Source organism: Colletotrichum gloeosporioides (assembly GCF_011800055.1).
Source record: "Colletotrichum gloeosporioides strain Lc1 chromosome Unknown consensus_85, whole genome shotgun sequence".
Taxonomy (NCBI): Eukaryota; Fungi; Ascomycota; class Sordariomycetes; order Glomerellales; family Glomerellaceae; genus Colletotrichum; species Colletotrichum gloeosporioides.
This window is the reverse complement of record NW_025544730.1, coordinates 91,430-106,602: the sequence shown is the minus strand read 5'-3', so window position 1 is coordinate 106,602 and position 15,173 is coordinate 91,430. Positions and strand designations below refer to the sequence as shown.

The following is a 15,173-nucleotide window of genomic DNA, read 5'->3' as shown; positions in this document are numbered from 1 at the left end:
AGCCTACGCCGGCTCGATGAGCTCATTCCAACCTCCATCTCGTCCTGCAATGCCCGAAATCTCTGGGGATCGGGCCGTTTAGCTTGCGGGGCCCCCAGACCAACAAGGTGGGATCTCCAACCCCACGGGGCGATATGCTTAGAAGGATGATGATCTCCGGCGCGGCAGCAAGTTTGGTCGGAATTTCCGGGCCCAGGGTACCAGTGCCGGTGGGACGACGTCTGCGTGATCCATCGACATTTTATATTGAGACAAGGCTTTTTAAGCATCGCGTTTGCTTGCTTCTCCTCTCACAGGGACCATTTCGTAACTTTTGAATGTTCACGGCTTGAGTACATAGCTTCATCGGAAGTGTAATGTTTAAAACCAGTGAAGGACAGCACTCCCGGGAAGCTAAAACGAGGAAGTCAATGGGATGAACTGCCAAAACAAACAGGGAACGCGGAGAAGTCTTTGAGTACCTGGCAACCCCGCAAACTCGGTTGCCGGTAGTTGGGGAGAGCCCGATGCCAGGGCTTCATGACCCAGCTTCTCCGCATTTGAGTGTGCGGGGGGATGCAACCAGCTGACAGACGGTTTGAAAATACCGCTTCAACGATACGGCAATGTCCCTGGATGAGTCGTATCCACAGGAAATACGCGTTTAATCTTACCGCGTATGGATATTGGCCATCCTGCCAAGGAAGCACATCACCAGAGCCTGCAGCACAGGCTTGGCCCGGAGCCGACGCTTCCCGTGACCGACAAGTAATTTCTCCCCCGCCATTTGGAGTTTCTTGACTAAACACCTTCGGATTTCCCGAAAACTGCAGGAATAAAATTGAGTTGTTTGGCCGATGGTCTTCCCAGGATAGATGGCAGAGCAAGCACCCTGGTCAGCCTCCCGTGATCAAGGGGCTCCAGCTGATGTCTCCGTACTCGGCCGAAATGTACCTTCTGGATTCCGCTTGAGTTTCAGCCGTACACACACCCGACACTGCAAAGAGCTTTCATGAATCTGTTTAGCTACTACGGCGGAGTTTTCCTGCCCAGCACGAGCCACCTACCACGGCAAGTGGACAGGCTTTGACGACAGGTGGTTTGGATGAAGAAGAAACAAACAATCTGCGATGACTAAGCTACCTGCAAATATTTCCATGGTTTCGGGCGGAAATCCGCGGACGCGTGCGCGGGCGCCGTCGGCCCACATGCATGTTTGTCTTCAAAAAGCCCCATCATTGTGTGCCTCGGGATCTTTGGGCCAGACGGTCTGTGATCGTCGTCCCTCTTGAGTTTTGTCTTCAACACAATCGCCCTTGTTGCCCTAAGCTTCTCCTATCATCAACCAAACACCCAGAAACAGACCGCCCAACAGAAGAGATGGGCATCCCAGCCAACAAGAAAACGGTCCTTATTACCGGGTACGCCACCGCTGCCCGCCGCCAATGACATGCCTGACTAGCTAGAAGGGTCGCCGAAGGAGGGCTCTAGTGCTGACAAGCTTTTTGCCGTAGCTGCACCCCGGGAGGAATTGGCCACGCGCTGGCCAGGGAGTTCCACGCCAAAGGTGGGCAGTCTGGTGTTACACCAACACTCAAAGTACCTCATCAATTGGTGGACTGATGAATGCTCACGCGCAACTTCGTCTTCAGGACTCCATGTCATCGCAACCGCCCGGCGCCCAGAAGTCCTCCAGGACCTCGGGGACCAAGGCATGACGACGATTGCTCTCGATGTCACCAAGGCCGAGAGCATTGCCGAGTGCAAGCAAAAGGTGACGGAATTGACGGGCGGACGCCTCGATTTCCTCGTAAACAACGCGTGAGGCTATCCCACCCCAGAAGTGCAATTTTCCCAAGCCAAATGACAGATGCGCGCGAACAAAGTTGCCAAGCGTTGCTACATAATTATCTGACGGATTCTTGCATAGGGGCCTCACCCACACCGTCCCAGCTACAGACATCAATATGGACGAGGTGCGCCAGACATTTGAGACGAACGTGTTCGGTGTCATGGCTATGGTCCAGGCATTCGTACCTCTCATGATCCCATCACGAGGTCTCATCATTATGATCAGCTCCCTCTCATCAGTCTCGCCATATGTCTTTGGCTCAGTCTATACTGCAACCAAGGGGGCGTTGAATTCATACAGCCGCACACTTCGCCAGGAATTGCGCCCTTTCGGTGTTCGGGTGATGGTATCCATGACCGGTACTGTCAAAAGCGATATCGCAAAGCTTAACCGCGAGCTCCCGCCTAACTCTTTGTATACCCGTGTCAAAGACTTGTACGCAAAGCGTCTGAAATTCTCCCAGAACAATGCTACTGTCAGCACAGAGGACTTTGCGAGTCAGCTGGTGGCGGAAGCGTTGAAGGGGGAAGGCTGGCTCGGAGGCTGGCTTGGCGGTGCCAGGAACTGGTTCTGGGCTGGTGGTATGGCAGGATCAGTTTGGTTGGCGAGATTGCTGTTTGGTGAATGGCTCTTGGATGAACTTGCGTACAAGAAGTTTGAGCTGCCAAAGCTGGAGGCCATTGTGCGCAAGGAAGGAGTCAGGAGGGTCGAGTGATAGTAACGCGTATATTTTTACACGGGAAACGTAATAAACACAGTTTGATATGCAATCTATTGATTATAAGTAAGGTGAACAGCCCACGAATTCTACTGAGTCTGAAGCATTTTCCGTGTTAAGATGACGTTAAGATTCTTCCTCGTCCCTGGTTCTAGATTTTCCGGTACTTTCTTCTCGGTCCCTCAGCCCAAGGAACATTCCGAGCATCAACAAGTCGTAGCAAGCCTTCATAATTCCCGCTCCCGTAAGAACAACAATCCAAAGATTCTTGCCAGACAAGACGCCGGCGGCGCCGATTCCTCCAGCTTGTGCTAGAGTCTTGACGATGTTGACCACGCCTAGAACAGCGGTCCTTTCGTTGGGAAGGACTGCAGCGGCCAAGAATGCCTGTCGAGGGGCCTGATCCATGCTCTGGGTGCAGGCTCTTAGTGACAGGAATGCCATGGCAATCCAAGTACCAGAAGGGCCGGGCCCAGGAATAGGGATCATGGACAGAAACACGGCCGATGGCAAGTGCGTAAACACCATCGTCTTGAGGGGCCCGAGTCGTCGCGCAAGGGGGAGGGCGACAAGGTTGGAGATAGTGGCGAGAAGGTTCGTCACTAAGAAGAGTGTGCCCAATGATCCTGGCTGCAGCGAGTGAACCGAAGTAAAAAAGTAGGTGAGCCATGACGGCGATGCCATTCCGGAGGCGAACGAGTCAAGACAGAAGAGAATGAGTAGCCGGAAGAGGATCGTTTGCGAGAGCGGAGAGATATGTGGAAATAGAGACCGCAAACGTTGGATAATCGTAGGCGAGGGCGAGCTTGGTCTGCTCTCGTCTTCCCCGTTGCTTGAGTTGTCGGATAGAAGTGATCGAGTCTCGTCGTTGGCAGGTTTTGAGCTCGTTGAGCGGACCTCAACAGCGGAGCTGAGCCCCAAAATGAGCATCAACTTAATGAGGCCCAGAGCCGCATAGATCAAGAAAACAACTCGGTATGCCTCGTTTGTTGTCCACGAGTCATTGTCTTCGAGGATCTGAACAACCCAGCCACAAGTGAGGGTTCCCAAAGCAGCACCTGCAGTTCCGAAGAGGGTGTACCACGCGAAGATATCGCTGCGATGCTCCCTTTGAGTGAGCTGGGCCAGAATGGACTCCTCGACAGCACGGAATGGTCCAATCTCGTTCCCACTGGGACTAATAACGCCGACGATGCTTGCAACAACGAGGACCCAATAGTTGCCAAAGTACGCGAACACGAAGCCACTCATAACCATCAATGCGGCCCCTGCAGCCAAGATCTTGCGCCTGCCGACTTGGTCGGTAATGGTTGTGAGAAAAAAGCTGATGACAACATCTCCAAGAAGAGTCAAGGTCATGAACAGACCGATTCTCTCATCTGAGAAACCAAGACTGGAAAGAAAATGGACAAGGATGAGAAACGAGGCGCCGTAGGCAAAGAGGCGCACGAAGCGTTGTAAGCAGAGCACCTTGGTGTCGCGGCATGATTGAGCAATGGCGGTAAAACCACTCTCAGCAGCAAGCTTTGACAGCCAAGACGACGTTTCAGACGACATGATGGCTTTGAGTTTCGTCTAGCTGAATTGTAATGAATGCTGTCTCTGTAATGCCAAACCTTCGCGCAGCATACCGGCACTTATAAGTCGATGGAGGCTCAAAATTGAAGTCCAGGGTCGGAATGTTGGCTCGGAGATATGATAGCGAAGGTCGGAGGACTCGGAGGTCAGCGCAAGGAACAAACGAAACGCACTCGCCCACTCTTTGCCTGTACGGGCGGTCACGTGGATGAGGCCACTTGGATGGCGTTTTGTTTTGCCAATGGCATGACTCCATTGTCCAAATGTCGTCAGCTTGGATGTCGCCGATCCTTGTCCAACGTCTTTTGAGTCCTCACCTTTGTGCGACGCCAAGCGCTGAGGCCAATTGGGATGTGGCATCCGGCACTAAAATTTTTACCCAGGCCCCTGCTCCCGGCCGCGTCTCAACGCCTGTTGCGCAAGACCGGCACCATCTTGCCGGCGGAGTGGCACCGACGGCAATTTAGCAGCCGTCTGGTCTGGGCAACGACTCGGAGATTCAACCGACAGTTTTCTTCTCTTTACCGAGGGCCCGGCATCGAGTGCTCATGTAGCAGAGGTTATCGTCTCGAAAGTCGGTCATGTGGCGAATAGTTGATGGTTTCGCTGACAGCATCGGGATGTTATTGTGCATGAACAGGTGTCCATTGGGACGGACCCCTGCTGAAGATCCTTTCTGTGCACAACCCTGTCAGAGCAGTATCCAGCCCTAATTTCAGGGCCATTGCAGGTGCTGGACATCTATCCGTACTACTAAAACACTGCAGGGGTTTATTGACATGCTTGGATCATGTAGAATGACCCTCCTAATCATAACCTACGCGCTTGGAGAGTAAAAAGCTCATGAGGAAGGACTTTTGGACTCTGTGTGCTGAAATTGTAGTAGTCACGTCTCGACCACCTTGAAATCAGTGAACTCAATTTCATTTATTTCTCCGCAATCGTCAACGTACGGTTTGTTCTAGCTACCTCAATTCAACCCAGCCCATGTTCGCCAGTTCCCGCGCAATACCTGACTCAGTGTTTAGGCCCGTCTGTCAAATAAGTGGAAAAACTACCGTGTTGTCAAAGTCGATCGTCTCATCGGGGCATTCGATGCGATCCATACAAGTTCCGAACACTCGGTCCCATAACCTCGTGTGCTTGCCATAGTTGCCGCTCTTTTTCCAGCCCTTCCTGTGATGGAGGTCGTGATCTTCTAGTAACAGATCACAATTAAACCATCTGAGAAGCCAAGCAAAAGGCGACGGAGTTGTCGCGTATATACGTAGACCACTGTGTCCACTCAATTCGGTGAAAATGACGTATTCCTGACACAGCCACCACTCATAGAACCCCATGGGGAAGCCAAATAGCTTGAGAGTCGCATACGTGAGCAGCGGTATGCCGGCGATGTCCCAAAATTCTTGCTCGGAATCTGCAAACAGGGCCAACAGAGGATTTGGGTGCTTCGTCAAATGATGTGTTCGGTGGTATTGCCATAGAGAGTCGACCTCATGCATAAGTCGATGGTACCAGTAGAACCAAAAGTCGAGGATAATCCCATACAGACCGACCTCGAGGGGTACCATTTTCCAGTTGATGGTGTTTGGGGCCTCATAGCTCCGGTACGCAAGGATAACGGCCATCATGGACCGAAATGTCGATGTCGAAATTAATGATCGTAAGACCTTCCTCACGCTCCTGTCCGGTACACTGTCGCGCTCGTGCTTGTCGCCATCTAGAAATCCATGGATATGGCCGAGGTCGCGCATAATATTGATTTGGTGAATAGCGATGAGCTTGATGAAAGCACTGTAGAAGATGAAGGCCGCCACAGGATGCAAATTATAACCCGTGTAGGACACAAAGAGTTGATGAAGGATGAGCGGTGCACAGGCGTGTACGATAATCCACCGATGGAACTGCCAGTGCGGAACGTATGGAACTGGATCGCCCTTCTCGTGGATGGGAACCTTCCTGTCGAGGTCCACGTGATGTAGGCCGAGTCGTTCAATGATCCAATGATGAGCTTTCCATAGACGTCTATCGCGAAGGCGCCATGTCGATTTCATAGGATCTTTACTCTCGCTCATTGTTTCTGCAAATATGAGGCAATTCGAGGAGTTCTTTGCGGTTATGAACACAAGACAAAAATTTTGCGGCTGATTGTCCACTCATGATTGTATTTGTGGACGATGGCTGGTTCATTTAATAGTTTCGTCTGATTGCCGCCCTCGGCTCTATCTCGTTCACGTGTTTCATTAAGACTGGCTGTTAAGCTCGGACAATACGTCAGGTTGCTAGATGGATTTTCTATCGCCTGCCCCTCACGCGCCATCATCCGAGTGTTTTGGGGATTGCTGCCAGGGTCTTCGTTGTTCTCCCTGGACCCTGGCTGTGCCGGCGACTGTTTCATTCGACCGAGGCATTCGCACTCGCATAGCCGCGCCAGTAAATATCAGATGACAATGTGTTTTCAAGATGATCTGCACTCTTATAGAGCAAGATAATTTGTAAGGAAGATCTACGCGTGGCGTCTTGATCCGTGGGTAGCGCAGGACATCGCAACAATCAACATCTAAAGCAGCCGTGTTATCGCGATGTGGAGACAATGGCCAGAAGACAACACAGAATGATTCCTAACGGGGGATATAGTGCCAATCTCTCAACCTGATTTTCACTTTCGCGCCAATGCACGAGATATTTCACATGTTCGTCTGTTTCATGGGGCATAACAAACAAGAATGTATGGCTTGTGCTACATTTCTTGGCTGAATTTGGACCTCGGGAGAATGACGATATTTTCGAGCATAAGATTGAGCGGGTCGCTCAGGGATCAGGTTGCTATGCTGCTGACAGAATCTTCTAGGCTACATCGACGATCACGAGTGACGCTCACATATTTGACTTTCTCGGTTGAGCCCAGGGAGCTTCTGTAGGTCATGCATAGAAAAATGAGGTGTGCAGTGCACGTGCAAACAGTTCGTAGTTAACTTCGCATCGAAAATCGATAATTGTCATATGCCGGGAACATCCCCGATTAATCATCATGTGGTCTGGTATGCGACGCGACAAGATTTCCTGTCCCGTCATTATGGAAAAAGAGATTATGCGAATCAATCTGCCTGTAGATATCAGGGGACATACGTGGAATCGAACAATACGTAAAGCGAATCAGTTTGCAGTGATCACGTGTCTATGTAAGTAAAGAACATACTGATGATGATGAAATTCTCTCAAGTTTTCTGATTATCACTGATTATAAGTCACTCATGGGTTTCCTCGATCATACACTGGCAGCAGCGACCTTGCTGACAAGTCCAAGAATTCCAGCAGCCGTGACGGAAGTGTTAGATCTAGTGAAGCCCTCGGCGAATGGCAGGCGCTCTTCCTCTGGAATAGAACATCAGCTTTGATTGCCCAAGATATTATGACATTAAACTTACGGAATAGAATCTTGACCCATTCAGTCTTGGCGTTGCCGTCGTCCAAGTTGCCAAAGATGGAGAGGTAAAGGGCAGTCTCAATGAAACTGAACTGAACACCATCCGCGGTCAGACTGAACTCAGGATTGGCGGCGGCCGCGGCCTGAAGGCGGGCAGCTCTAGCCTTGGCGGCGGTAGGGATAGAGATGGTCTCGTTGACAAAGTGGGAGGCAACGGTCTCCCAGATTTCCTCGTTGAAGCTGTGGTTGTCACCGAAATAAATATCGTTGCGGCTAAGACTGCCATCATGCTCAATGACTGGGTGAGTAATCATTAGCAAGTGCATGGATTAAGTCCCAGTCCTCAGATAGACTTACCTCCATGTTTATCAAGATCGTCCAGATTGAAAGTGGCGTTGTTCCCGGTCGTAGACGTAAGAAGTGCTTTCTGTCCAACGAGAGTGGTTGCAGCAGGATCCAGGTTCACAGCTGCTGTAAAGCCAGTAATGAGGTCGGCCAGGGAGACGTTCAATCCGTTGCGAGGGAGGTAGCCATGGTTGGCAAGAGTGTTGACCATCGGGCATGGGCTTCGGCCTGTCAAAAGAATGTTAATGAGTGTTTCCTCCTGGAGCTGTCTATCTCCACTGAGTCTACTTACGGTCATCGGACGTGGGAGGAGCCCAGTCATTTGCTCCACGACGAATCACGGCGAAAGCATCGACCGCGAGAGCAGCGGAGAGGATGAGGGCGGACTTCAACATCATCTTGAACTTGAAGATAGCGATTGGCAAAGACAGAACGAGCAGGCCGGAACCGAGAACGAAGGACTGGGCTTGATGCAACGATGGTTAGAAGGGTCTTCCATGGCAGCAGCTGGCAGGACATCGTGGGGTAGATAAAGCCCAGTGGTCGATCAGAGCCGCTGCCCGTTCTAGAAATGCCCCACTGAGGCTGTCAGCTCGCGGAGTTGCCGGTCAAGGTGACCAAATGTGAGCGATTCCCCATTAGTATCCAGAGCCGTGTGTAGTGACAGATGCAGGGCGACGATACGTGATATAAAATTGCACCTCCACCCCTGGATCGCATCTGCAAGGAACCTTATGATGGGGAACATGTCGAATCAGGGGCTGTCCCGATCGCCTGGTGGTAGCGGGGCTGCCAAAGACCCCTTTCCAAGTTTTTTTCTGGCCAATGGCACCATTTTCGAAAGTAATCATCAGCATGATAAAAGCCTCGGTAACTTCGGAGAGCTCTATTTTCGGACTGCTCCCGCGGGTTGTTATGTCTCTCAATTTTCTCCATTCATGCCGCCGGTTTACAAGATACCCCGAGTCCATCAGGAACGCACGCTGTACGATGGTACAATGGCCGCCTGGAAGCTGCTACATCGATGAAGTCCGCACTCAGTGTGTCCCGCAGCGGCCCGCGAAGCTTGGGCGCTGGCGGAAAGTCTAATAAACTACAAAAAAGCTTAGGCTCTGTATGCTATGCGAGGTCGCATCCTGTCAAACGCCATGGTACCGCACGGGCACGCGCAAGCACGACGGATGCGACATCGAAAACCACCAGTGAAGGAACTTTGGTCAAGGGATATGACTGCATGCATTCCGATCCTACTCAACGCAGTCCCCGAGTGCGATCCTGGTGGAAGGAGGCAGTGTTCTCAGAGGCACCCGCCCCTGGACCCGTCAGAGTGCCAGACTCCAGAGGCGCCCACGCCGATTTCTATTGATGCTCCGGCGTCAGCATCTCGACAGGTCTTATCCTACCATTGGCTACATTCAATCAAGGTTGAAAACGGAGGGAAATGCCTTTCCACCAGCACCTGTCGCTACGATGAAAGTCGACGTGATAGCATTCTTGAATGCACGCAACGCTGGTCGCAAGAGGTCTGGGGTGAGGAACTCGTGTTCCTCAATCCTGCCGCGTCTACCGTGTTCCCAACTATAATACTCACTTGCTGTGGCTGCAGACCGGGAATAACAATGAGTTGCCGATGGAGCGTAATCGCAAAGACATTCTGGGCGCAGAGAGTTGGAGAAAGCCATCAGCGCATTTGCAATAGTCTCGTTGCTTTGCAACGAACGGGACTTACCAAGCAAACCCAATGTCGATGCTAGCTGAGAGCGAATGCCTAGCCCAGGTATGTCCCCATGTTGATTTTGGGCTGTAGAGTGTAGGGGAGTCTTGCGCTGGCAACAGAGATGGCTGTGTTGGTCTATGAGCATAGCTTGTGAGTGCCACTGCGAGTCATCCCGGACCCCACTGCAATGTCGCTCAAAGCGACGGCCCCCACGTCGAGGACTCGAGAGTGCGTAACCCCGAACCTGTCATACTCGTGCCTGGGACAGTCTAGAAGTAGAATGTCAGGTAAAAGATGCGCGTGAAGATTGCCGCCAATGGGAATATCATCTGAAGTCATCTCCCATGAACGGCACGTTGTTTAATGACCGCGGAAACATCGTAGCACCGACCTGCACTGTCTGCACAAGAACGAGAGCAGCAGTCAAAAACGCAAAATACGACCAAAACCCCCCGACGTCCTTGAATATCTGATCTCATCACCACTGAAGAGCAAGCAGCAAACTCACGATAGCAGGTATGGTATCAGGAGGGCAGCGCCCAGCGGATCCATCATCGTTGCCTTCCGTTTAATGATTTGCAATCTCAACATGCCTGCGGACGCCGAGCTTGGTGCCTCGGACTTCTGCCTCTCGAGGTGATCCCCTAAGAGCAGCTAATACGACGCAGAACGCAACTGGTCTAAGGGGCACAATGACCCAGAAAATCATTCTCCAAGTTAATCTCGCTGAGTCTGTCAACACGCCACCTAAAGGAGGTCCCACCAATGATGCCATGCCAAGTATACTTGCTTGAGATGATGAAAATCAAGACGGGACGTAGCTTTGTCGGAGCGGCCAGCTCCAAGATACTAATTGCCCTATAGTACAACGCAGCCCCTCCAACAGCCACAGCAGTACGATCGGCAATAGTTGCTATCGAGCTAGGGGGTAATACATAAACTAGCGAACTGACCTGAAAGATGATGAGACCAGTAAGGTATGTCCATTTGACGCTGAATAAGGCATGGACTTTGCCCAAAGGCGTTGTAACGCAATTGGAACGGCCGGATACGAGCTCCGGTACTACCAAGCGTCGTCCAGCGAGTAAAAATCATCCATAATACGCGGGATAACCTAATGATAGTTCATTGGCCAAGTGATTTCATACTTGCTTTGAAATATTGATTACGAACCAAGGATGACCAAGCAGAGGAACAACACCAAGCAGAGGCTAGTAGTAAGCAACATGATGACAACCGAACCCCGGACTGAGGCTTTATCTCCATCGCTGGCTCTGTGACACATATCCATGACTGTTTTGATGTCACCCGCATCTCGTCTTTGGTTAATCTTCTCTCTGTTACTGGTCATGTCCTGTATTAGTAACCTTTGGCGATCAGACGCTACGAAGAGGCGTCAGTGAAAGCTAGAACTACTACCCTTACGCGCATCAGCGGTATTGAGTTTAAGGTTGTGCCGTTACCCTTGCCTGCGGGCCCTCGGAACATTTCTTTGCAGTGAGATAGATTACCAAGGCTTTTTCTTAATTACCCGACTACCATAGGTCTTCGGGATTCGGGATTCGACTGCACTAGCTGGAGCATATGAGCAGTCTGCCCTTGGAAATTTGGCTGAAGAGTCGGATAGTGAGCAAAGGGGCCACGTGAATATCATTCACAGTGGCCCCTTGCTGCAGATCTGTGGTTCATTCACCGGTAATCTTCTTGTGAATTTCTCATGTAACCACTGGCGTACCTCAACGAAATACGACTTCTGCGTTGGGATTGCCGAATTACTGGCTTCTAAGGAGGAAACCTCTAGAAGCCAAATGGTTACTCGGATCAGAAAGCTTCAGGTCGAAGCGAGGTTGTCGGTGATCTCCGCAAGCACTGTTTTGAGTAGATAGCACACAATTTGGCGACCGGAGCAAGCGTGAATTCTGAGGCCAAGGCTCTTTTGACCTGATCTGTGGGCAGGGCATCAATAATCAGTACGATGGCTTTCACGACAAACTAATTGCCCCTCATAGTCATACACCCACTAACCTTTTCCGCCTCATTTGCCTCCGCGCTCTGCAATCTGAATGATCCTCCTAAGGGGTCAAATGTTGCTGGACTGTACAGTATGCTGGGTTCAATATTAACGGCATGTCTTGGAATTGCAACCCAGCCCCCTCGGTGGAAGGGAAAAGCTACTGGAGAGAGTGACGGGCCTTAGAAATTTTGTGATCAATGTAACTGCAGTTGCAAAGCTGTTAGTGATTGGGTGTGTTGCCCCCGACAATGTGTTTCATGTATCATGCATCGTTGAATAAAAGACCTAACCAGACTTCACTAAGAATGGCTGCTGTGTTGACTTCTAGTCGGTTATATTGTGATGAAATGGAATGCTGCACTTTGTAAGGAGTCGTCGCTGCCAGGTCTCGAGCAAAACTCTTGAATAATCGAAGGCCCAGCTTTGATGGTTGATATCGCCTCTACATCCGACCATGACACAGACCGAAACTCCTAGAATTGCAGTCATTGCACGAAACATCCATCAACGTCAATGAAAGGGTCCCCAGAGTCGTGAGAGACCACGAAGCTTACAGCCGAATTAGGGCGAGAGGTCATTGCCGTCAAAACGTTAAAGTCTTGGGCGAATGTTCTTGGGAATAGCAAATCGTGGAAATGAATACGATGGGTGTATTCCTCATCGAGGGAAAAGACCAATCACGAGTTTGAGACGTTGAGACTGGGCCAGGATGATGTATCACACTTACCTTTTCGAAGCCAACGGTTTTTGTCCTGCAGCCAAACACGAAAAAACGACCCGGTGTACATATGGGAAGGAGAAACCATCCGAAAGTCACCAAACCGTGTGCACGGTCAACGCGAAGGCTGTCTTACTTTGCTCATCAAACTCGACTTAAAATGTGACCGACAGCAGATTTCATCACAAGTCTTATTGGAAGCTCGCTCGCTGCTTCCACACAAAGTCTTGCATTGGAAATTGTCGCCTAGGAACTTCCAAAGTCACGTCCAGAATCTACAGTTTATCATGACATGTCGCGGAGTTGAAATAGAACCGTCGAACAGCCTTGCCCAATGGAAACGCACGAACGAGGGACGCACGGATACCAGTGCTGGCGAACATATTTCGGTCAAAATCAACAAGACGCAACATGCCATCATCGACTCCTTAAGGGAAGCTGGCTCCTTTATACCTGAAGCGAAAATTTTGCCAGACACAGATCTTGCAGAGGTCCTTACCAATAGTGGGCTAGACAGCGCGGGCCTGCTTATTTTCAAGACAGCCTTGGAGAAACGATTGTCTTTGCCATCGCCAATACCAGTAACCGCACTGATATCAGCTAAGACGGTGCGTGCTGTCGAGATCGAAATCATGAAAACATCGATGCGAAGCAACCACGGGCTATTACTACCGTTCGCCACAGAGGGCTCAAAGACGCCGCTATTCCTCTTCCCGCCTGGAGGGGGCGAATTGAATTGCTGGATTGAGCTGATCCGCTATTTGCCCAACCGGCCCATCTATGGCCTTCGGCTTCGTGGGCTTCAACCGGGCGAAACGGCATTCGAGAGCATTGGCGAAATGGTTAGATCCTACGTGCTGGAAATACGCCGAGTAAAACCCCGAGGACCATATGCACTATTAGGAATGTGTTTTGGAGGCAATGTGGCGTATGAGGTAGCCAAGGAGCTCGAACACCAGGGAGAAATTGTGAAATTCACTGGAGGCATCGACAACGCGCCGTACATCACCCAAATGAGCTTTGCCGCACTCCGATTTTTCATCATCGACTTACTCGCTACACGGCGTCTGATCACTTCTGCCGAACAAACCAGTTTGAAGCAGGAACTTCATCATGCCGACCCTGCAACGTTCCCCAAATTCATCATGCGCCGGTTTCGAACCCGACTTCAGACTGCGGGCATAACGCGTGGGAGACTTGAGGCATGGTACCGTGTGTTCTCTGGCACGGCTCACATGGCAGATGGATATTCCCCGGAAGGCAAAATTGAATCTTACACCTCATTTTGGGCCTGTCCGCTGCCTGAATGGGGCATATCCCAAGAAGAATGGCAGATGAGAATCCAGGGCTGGGAAGATCTGAGTCATCGAGCGGCTTTCCACTTCATTTCTGGCGGGCACTATACAGCGTTGTCTAAAGAGCATGTTGTCGGCTTCCAGAAGGTCCTCAACGCGGAACTCGAGTGCTGTGAATCTTGACCTAGCGCAATACAACAGGCTACCACTTGTTCTTTTTGATATGATGTTTCAACTGTGTCTTTGAATGTGCAGTATCGCTTTTGTTGCCTTGGTTCTACTGATACATGCTAGCTCTGGCGACGGCAGAGCAAACTCGAGCAGAGGTCGAAGCCATCTTACCGTCAAGGTCATCATACATGTCCCTTGCCTGTCGAGACAGCGTGTAATCTCGACCATCCGACTGCGACGATTCTCTCGGGTCGCCTGTACAGTTGTTGATTCTCTCTCTCAGATCTCGAATTACCGCGGCTTTGCGCGAAATTGCGGTCGTGACCAGGCGACGCGCTATCATATTGCTATCGTCTTCGCCTAGGGCAACGCGTCCGAGAACAAATTTCGAACTCCTAGCATCCTTGATTCTGCCATCCGATCTTCTATCCAGTAGTTCGTTCATGATCTCAGGGGGCGTCTGTTTCCCCTCTCGATCTGCACGATGTGCATAGGCTGTTTGGGCTGCCTCCAAAAGTAGCAGGATCGTTTCCAAAGTCGAGTGTATTGTGGCCATTACAGTCAAGTCGTCGTAGCAGCGCGAGCAGTCGCCCGTTTTTTGTATGAGACGTGAGATATTCCAGTCCAAACTGATTATTTGTTCAAGGGTGAGAAAGCCCTCGTTCCGGGGTCGGTAGAATGCGATATCTAAGGCGCCCATGGTCTGATCAAAACGACAAGAGCAACTGGAGTCTTTCGTACCCATATTGGCCACTTGATGTGAATGTCCTGCCAGAGACTTGCCAACTAAACCAGTCTGAAGAGTTGCGGAGCAGCGAACAAAGATATGCAGGATGCTAAATGGCCTTGGGAAGGAATCTAACCAAATGAAGAAATCGATCCTTGGGACTTCGGAAAAGGGGTTTCATCATGAAGGAAGCGGTAGGGCGAGTCATGAATTCACCGTTTCCCCCCATTCTCCATAAAGTTACAGCAAGCGTTCAGTCGGTGTCTCGCCAGGAGAGATTGCGCCAAAGCTTAAGAGGAGGTCGACGCGTGGCGGAGAAATTGCCTCGGATAGAACAATAGGGTTTTGACAAAGCCCATATATTGAAGACAACGCCATTCTCAACGCAACGCATTAGTCGCGGAAATGCAAGCTCTAATCTAAATGTTTCCCCAGCTGCTACCTGCCATGCAGCCTCAAGGAAGTCTAGACGGCAACTTTTCATCGACTGCACCTACGCCAGGGCTGCTGGATTGGCGGCCGATTCGACGAGCGAACCACCAAAAGTAGAGTTACTGGTTGCGGTTTCGCCCCCCTGTTCTTGTATAACCTGTCATCCCTCTTCGGCATCGGCATTTTCGATACTTTTGTGG

The 15,173-nt window shown here is 50.8% G+C and overlaps 7 protein-coding genes across 7 annotated transcripts; 2 read left to right on the top strand and 5 right to left on the bottom strand.

Annotated features, from left to right (window-relative positions):
• Positions 1-1,191: 1,191 nt before the first annotated feature.
• On the top strand, positions 1,192-2,546 carry GCG54_00001223 (NADPH-dependent 1-acyldihydroxyacetone phosphate reductase; the record flags this gene model as incomplete). Its single annotated transcript, XM_045401342.1, has 5 exons — positions 1,192-1,219; positions 1,343-1,400; positions 1,494-1,546; positions 1,632-1,800; positions 1,910-2,546. 5 exons carry the CDS (start codon positions 1,192-1,194, stop codon positions 2,544-2,546), a joined length of 945 nt encoding a protein of 314 aa, XP_045258344.1.
• Positions 2,547-2,675: 129 nt separating this feature from the next.
• On the bottom strand, positions 2,676-4,106 carry GCG54_00001222 (uncharacterized protein; the record flags this gene model as incomplete). Its single annotated transcript, XM_045401341.1, has 1 exon — positions 2,676-4,106. The coding sequence occupies one exon, from the start codon at positions 4,104-4,106 to the stop codon at positions 2,676-2,678; it is 1,431 nt and encodes a 476-aa protein (XP_045258343.1).
• A 1,058-nt stretch (positions 4,107-5,164) lies between these two features.
• GCG54_00001221 (Fatty acid hydroxylase vlmA) lies at positions 5,165-6,202 on the bottom strand (the record flags this gene model as incomplete). Its single annotated transcript, XM_045401340.1, has 1 exon — positions 5,165-6,202. The coding sequence occupies one exon, from the start codon at positions 6,200-6,202 to the stop codon at positions 5,165-5,167; it is 1,038 nt and encodes a 345-aa protein (XP_045258342.1).
• A 1,193-nt stretch (positions 6,203-7,395) lies between these two features.
• On the bottom strand, positions 7,396-8,297 carry GCG54_00001220 (Aromatic peroxygenase; the record flags this gene model as incomplete). Its single annotated transcript, XM_045401339.1, has 4 exons — positions 7,396-7,502; positions 7,556-7,852; positions 7,912-8,127; positions 8,192-8,297. The coding sequence occupies 4 exons, from the start codon at positions 8,295-8,297 to the stop codon at positions 7,396-7,398; spliced, it is 726 nt and encodes a 241-aa protein (XP_045258341.1).
• A 1,999-nt stretch (positions 8,298-10,296) lies between these two features.
• On the bottom strand, positions 10,297-10,844 carry GCG54_00001219 (uncharacterized protein; the record flags this gene model as incomplete). Its single annotated transcript, XM_045401338.1, has 2 exons — positions 10,297-10,679; positions 10,790-10,844. The coding sequence occupies 2 exons, from the start codon at positions 10,842-10,844 to the stop codon at positions 10,297-10,299; spliced, it is 438 nt and encodes a 145-aa protein (XP_045258340.1).
• A 1,791-nt stretch (positions 10,845-12,635) lies between these two features.
• GCG54_00001218 (Nonribosomal peptide synthetase pngA) lies at positions 12,636-13,826 on the top strand (the record flags this gene model as incomplete). The annotated part of the gene is made up of 1 exon (XM_045401337.1): positions 12,636-13,826. One exon carries the CDS (start codon positions 12,636-12,638, stop codon positions 13,824-13,826), a length of 1,191 nt encoding a protein of 396 aa, XP_045258339.1.
• Positions 13,827-13,920: 94 nt separating this feature from the next.
• GCG54_00001217 (uncharacterized protein) lies at positions 13,921-14,514 on the bottom strand (the record flags this gene model as incomplete). The annotated part of the gene is made up of 1 exon (XM_045401336.1): positions 13,921-14,514. The coding sequence occupies one exon, from the start codon at positions 14,512-14,514 to the stop codon at positions 13,921-13,923; it is 594 nt and encodes a 197-aa protein (XP_045258338.1).
• Positions 14,515-15,173: the final 659 nt, after the last annotated feature.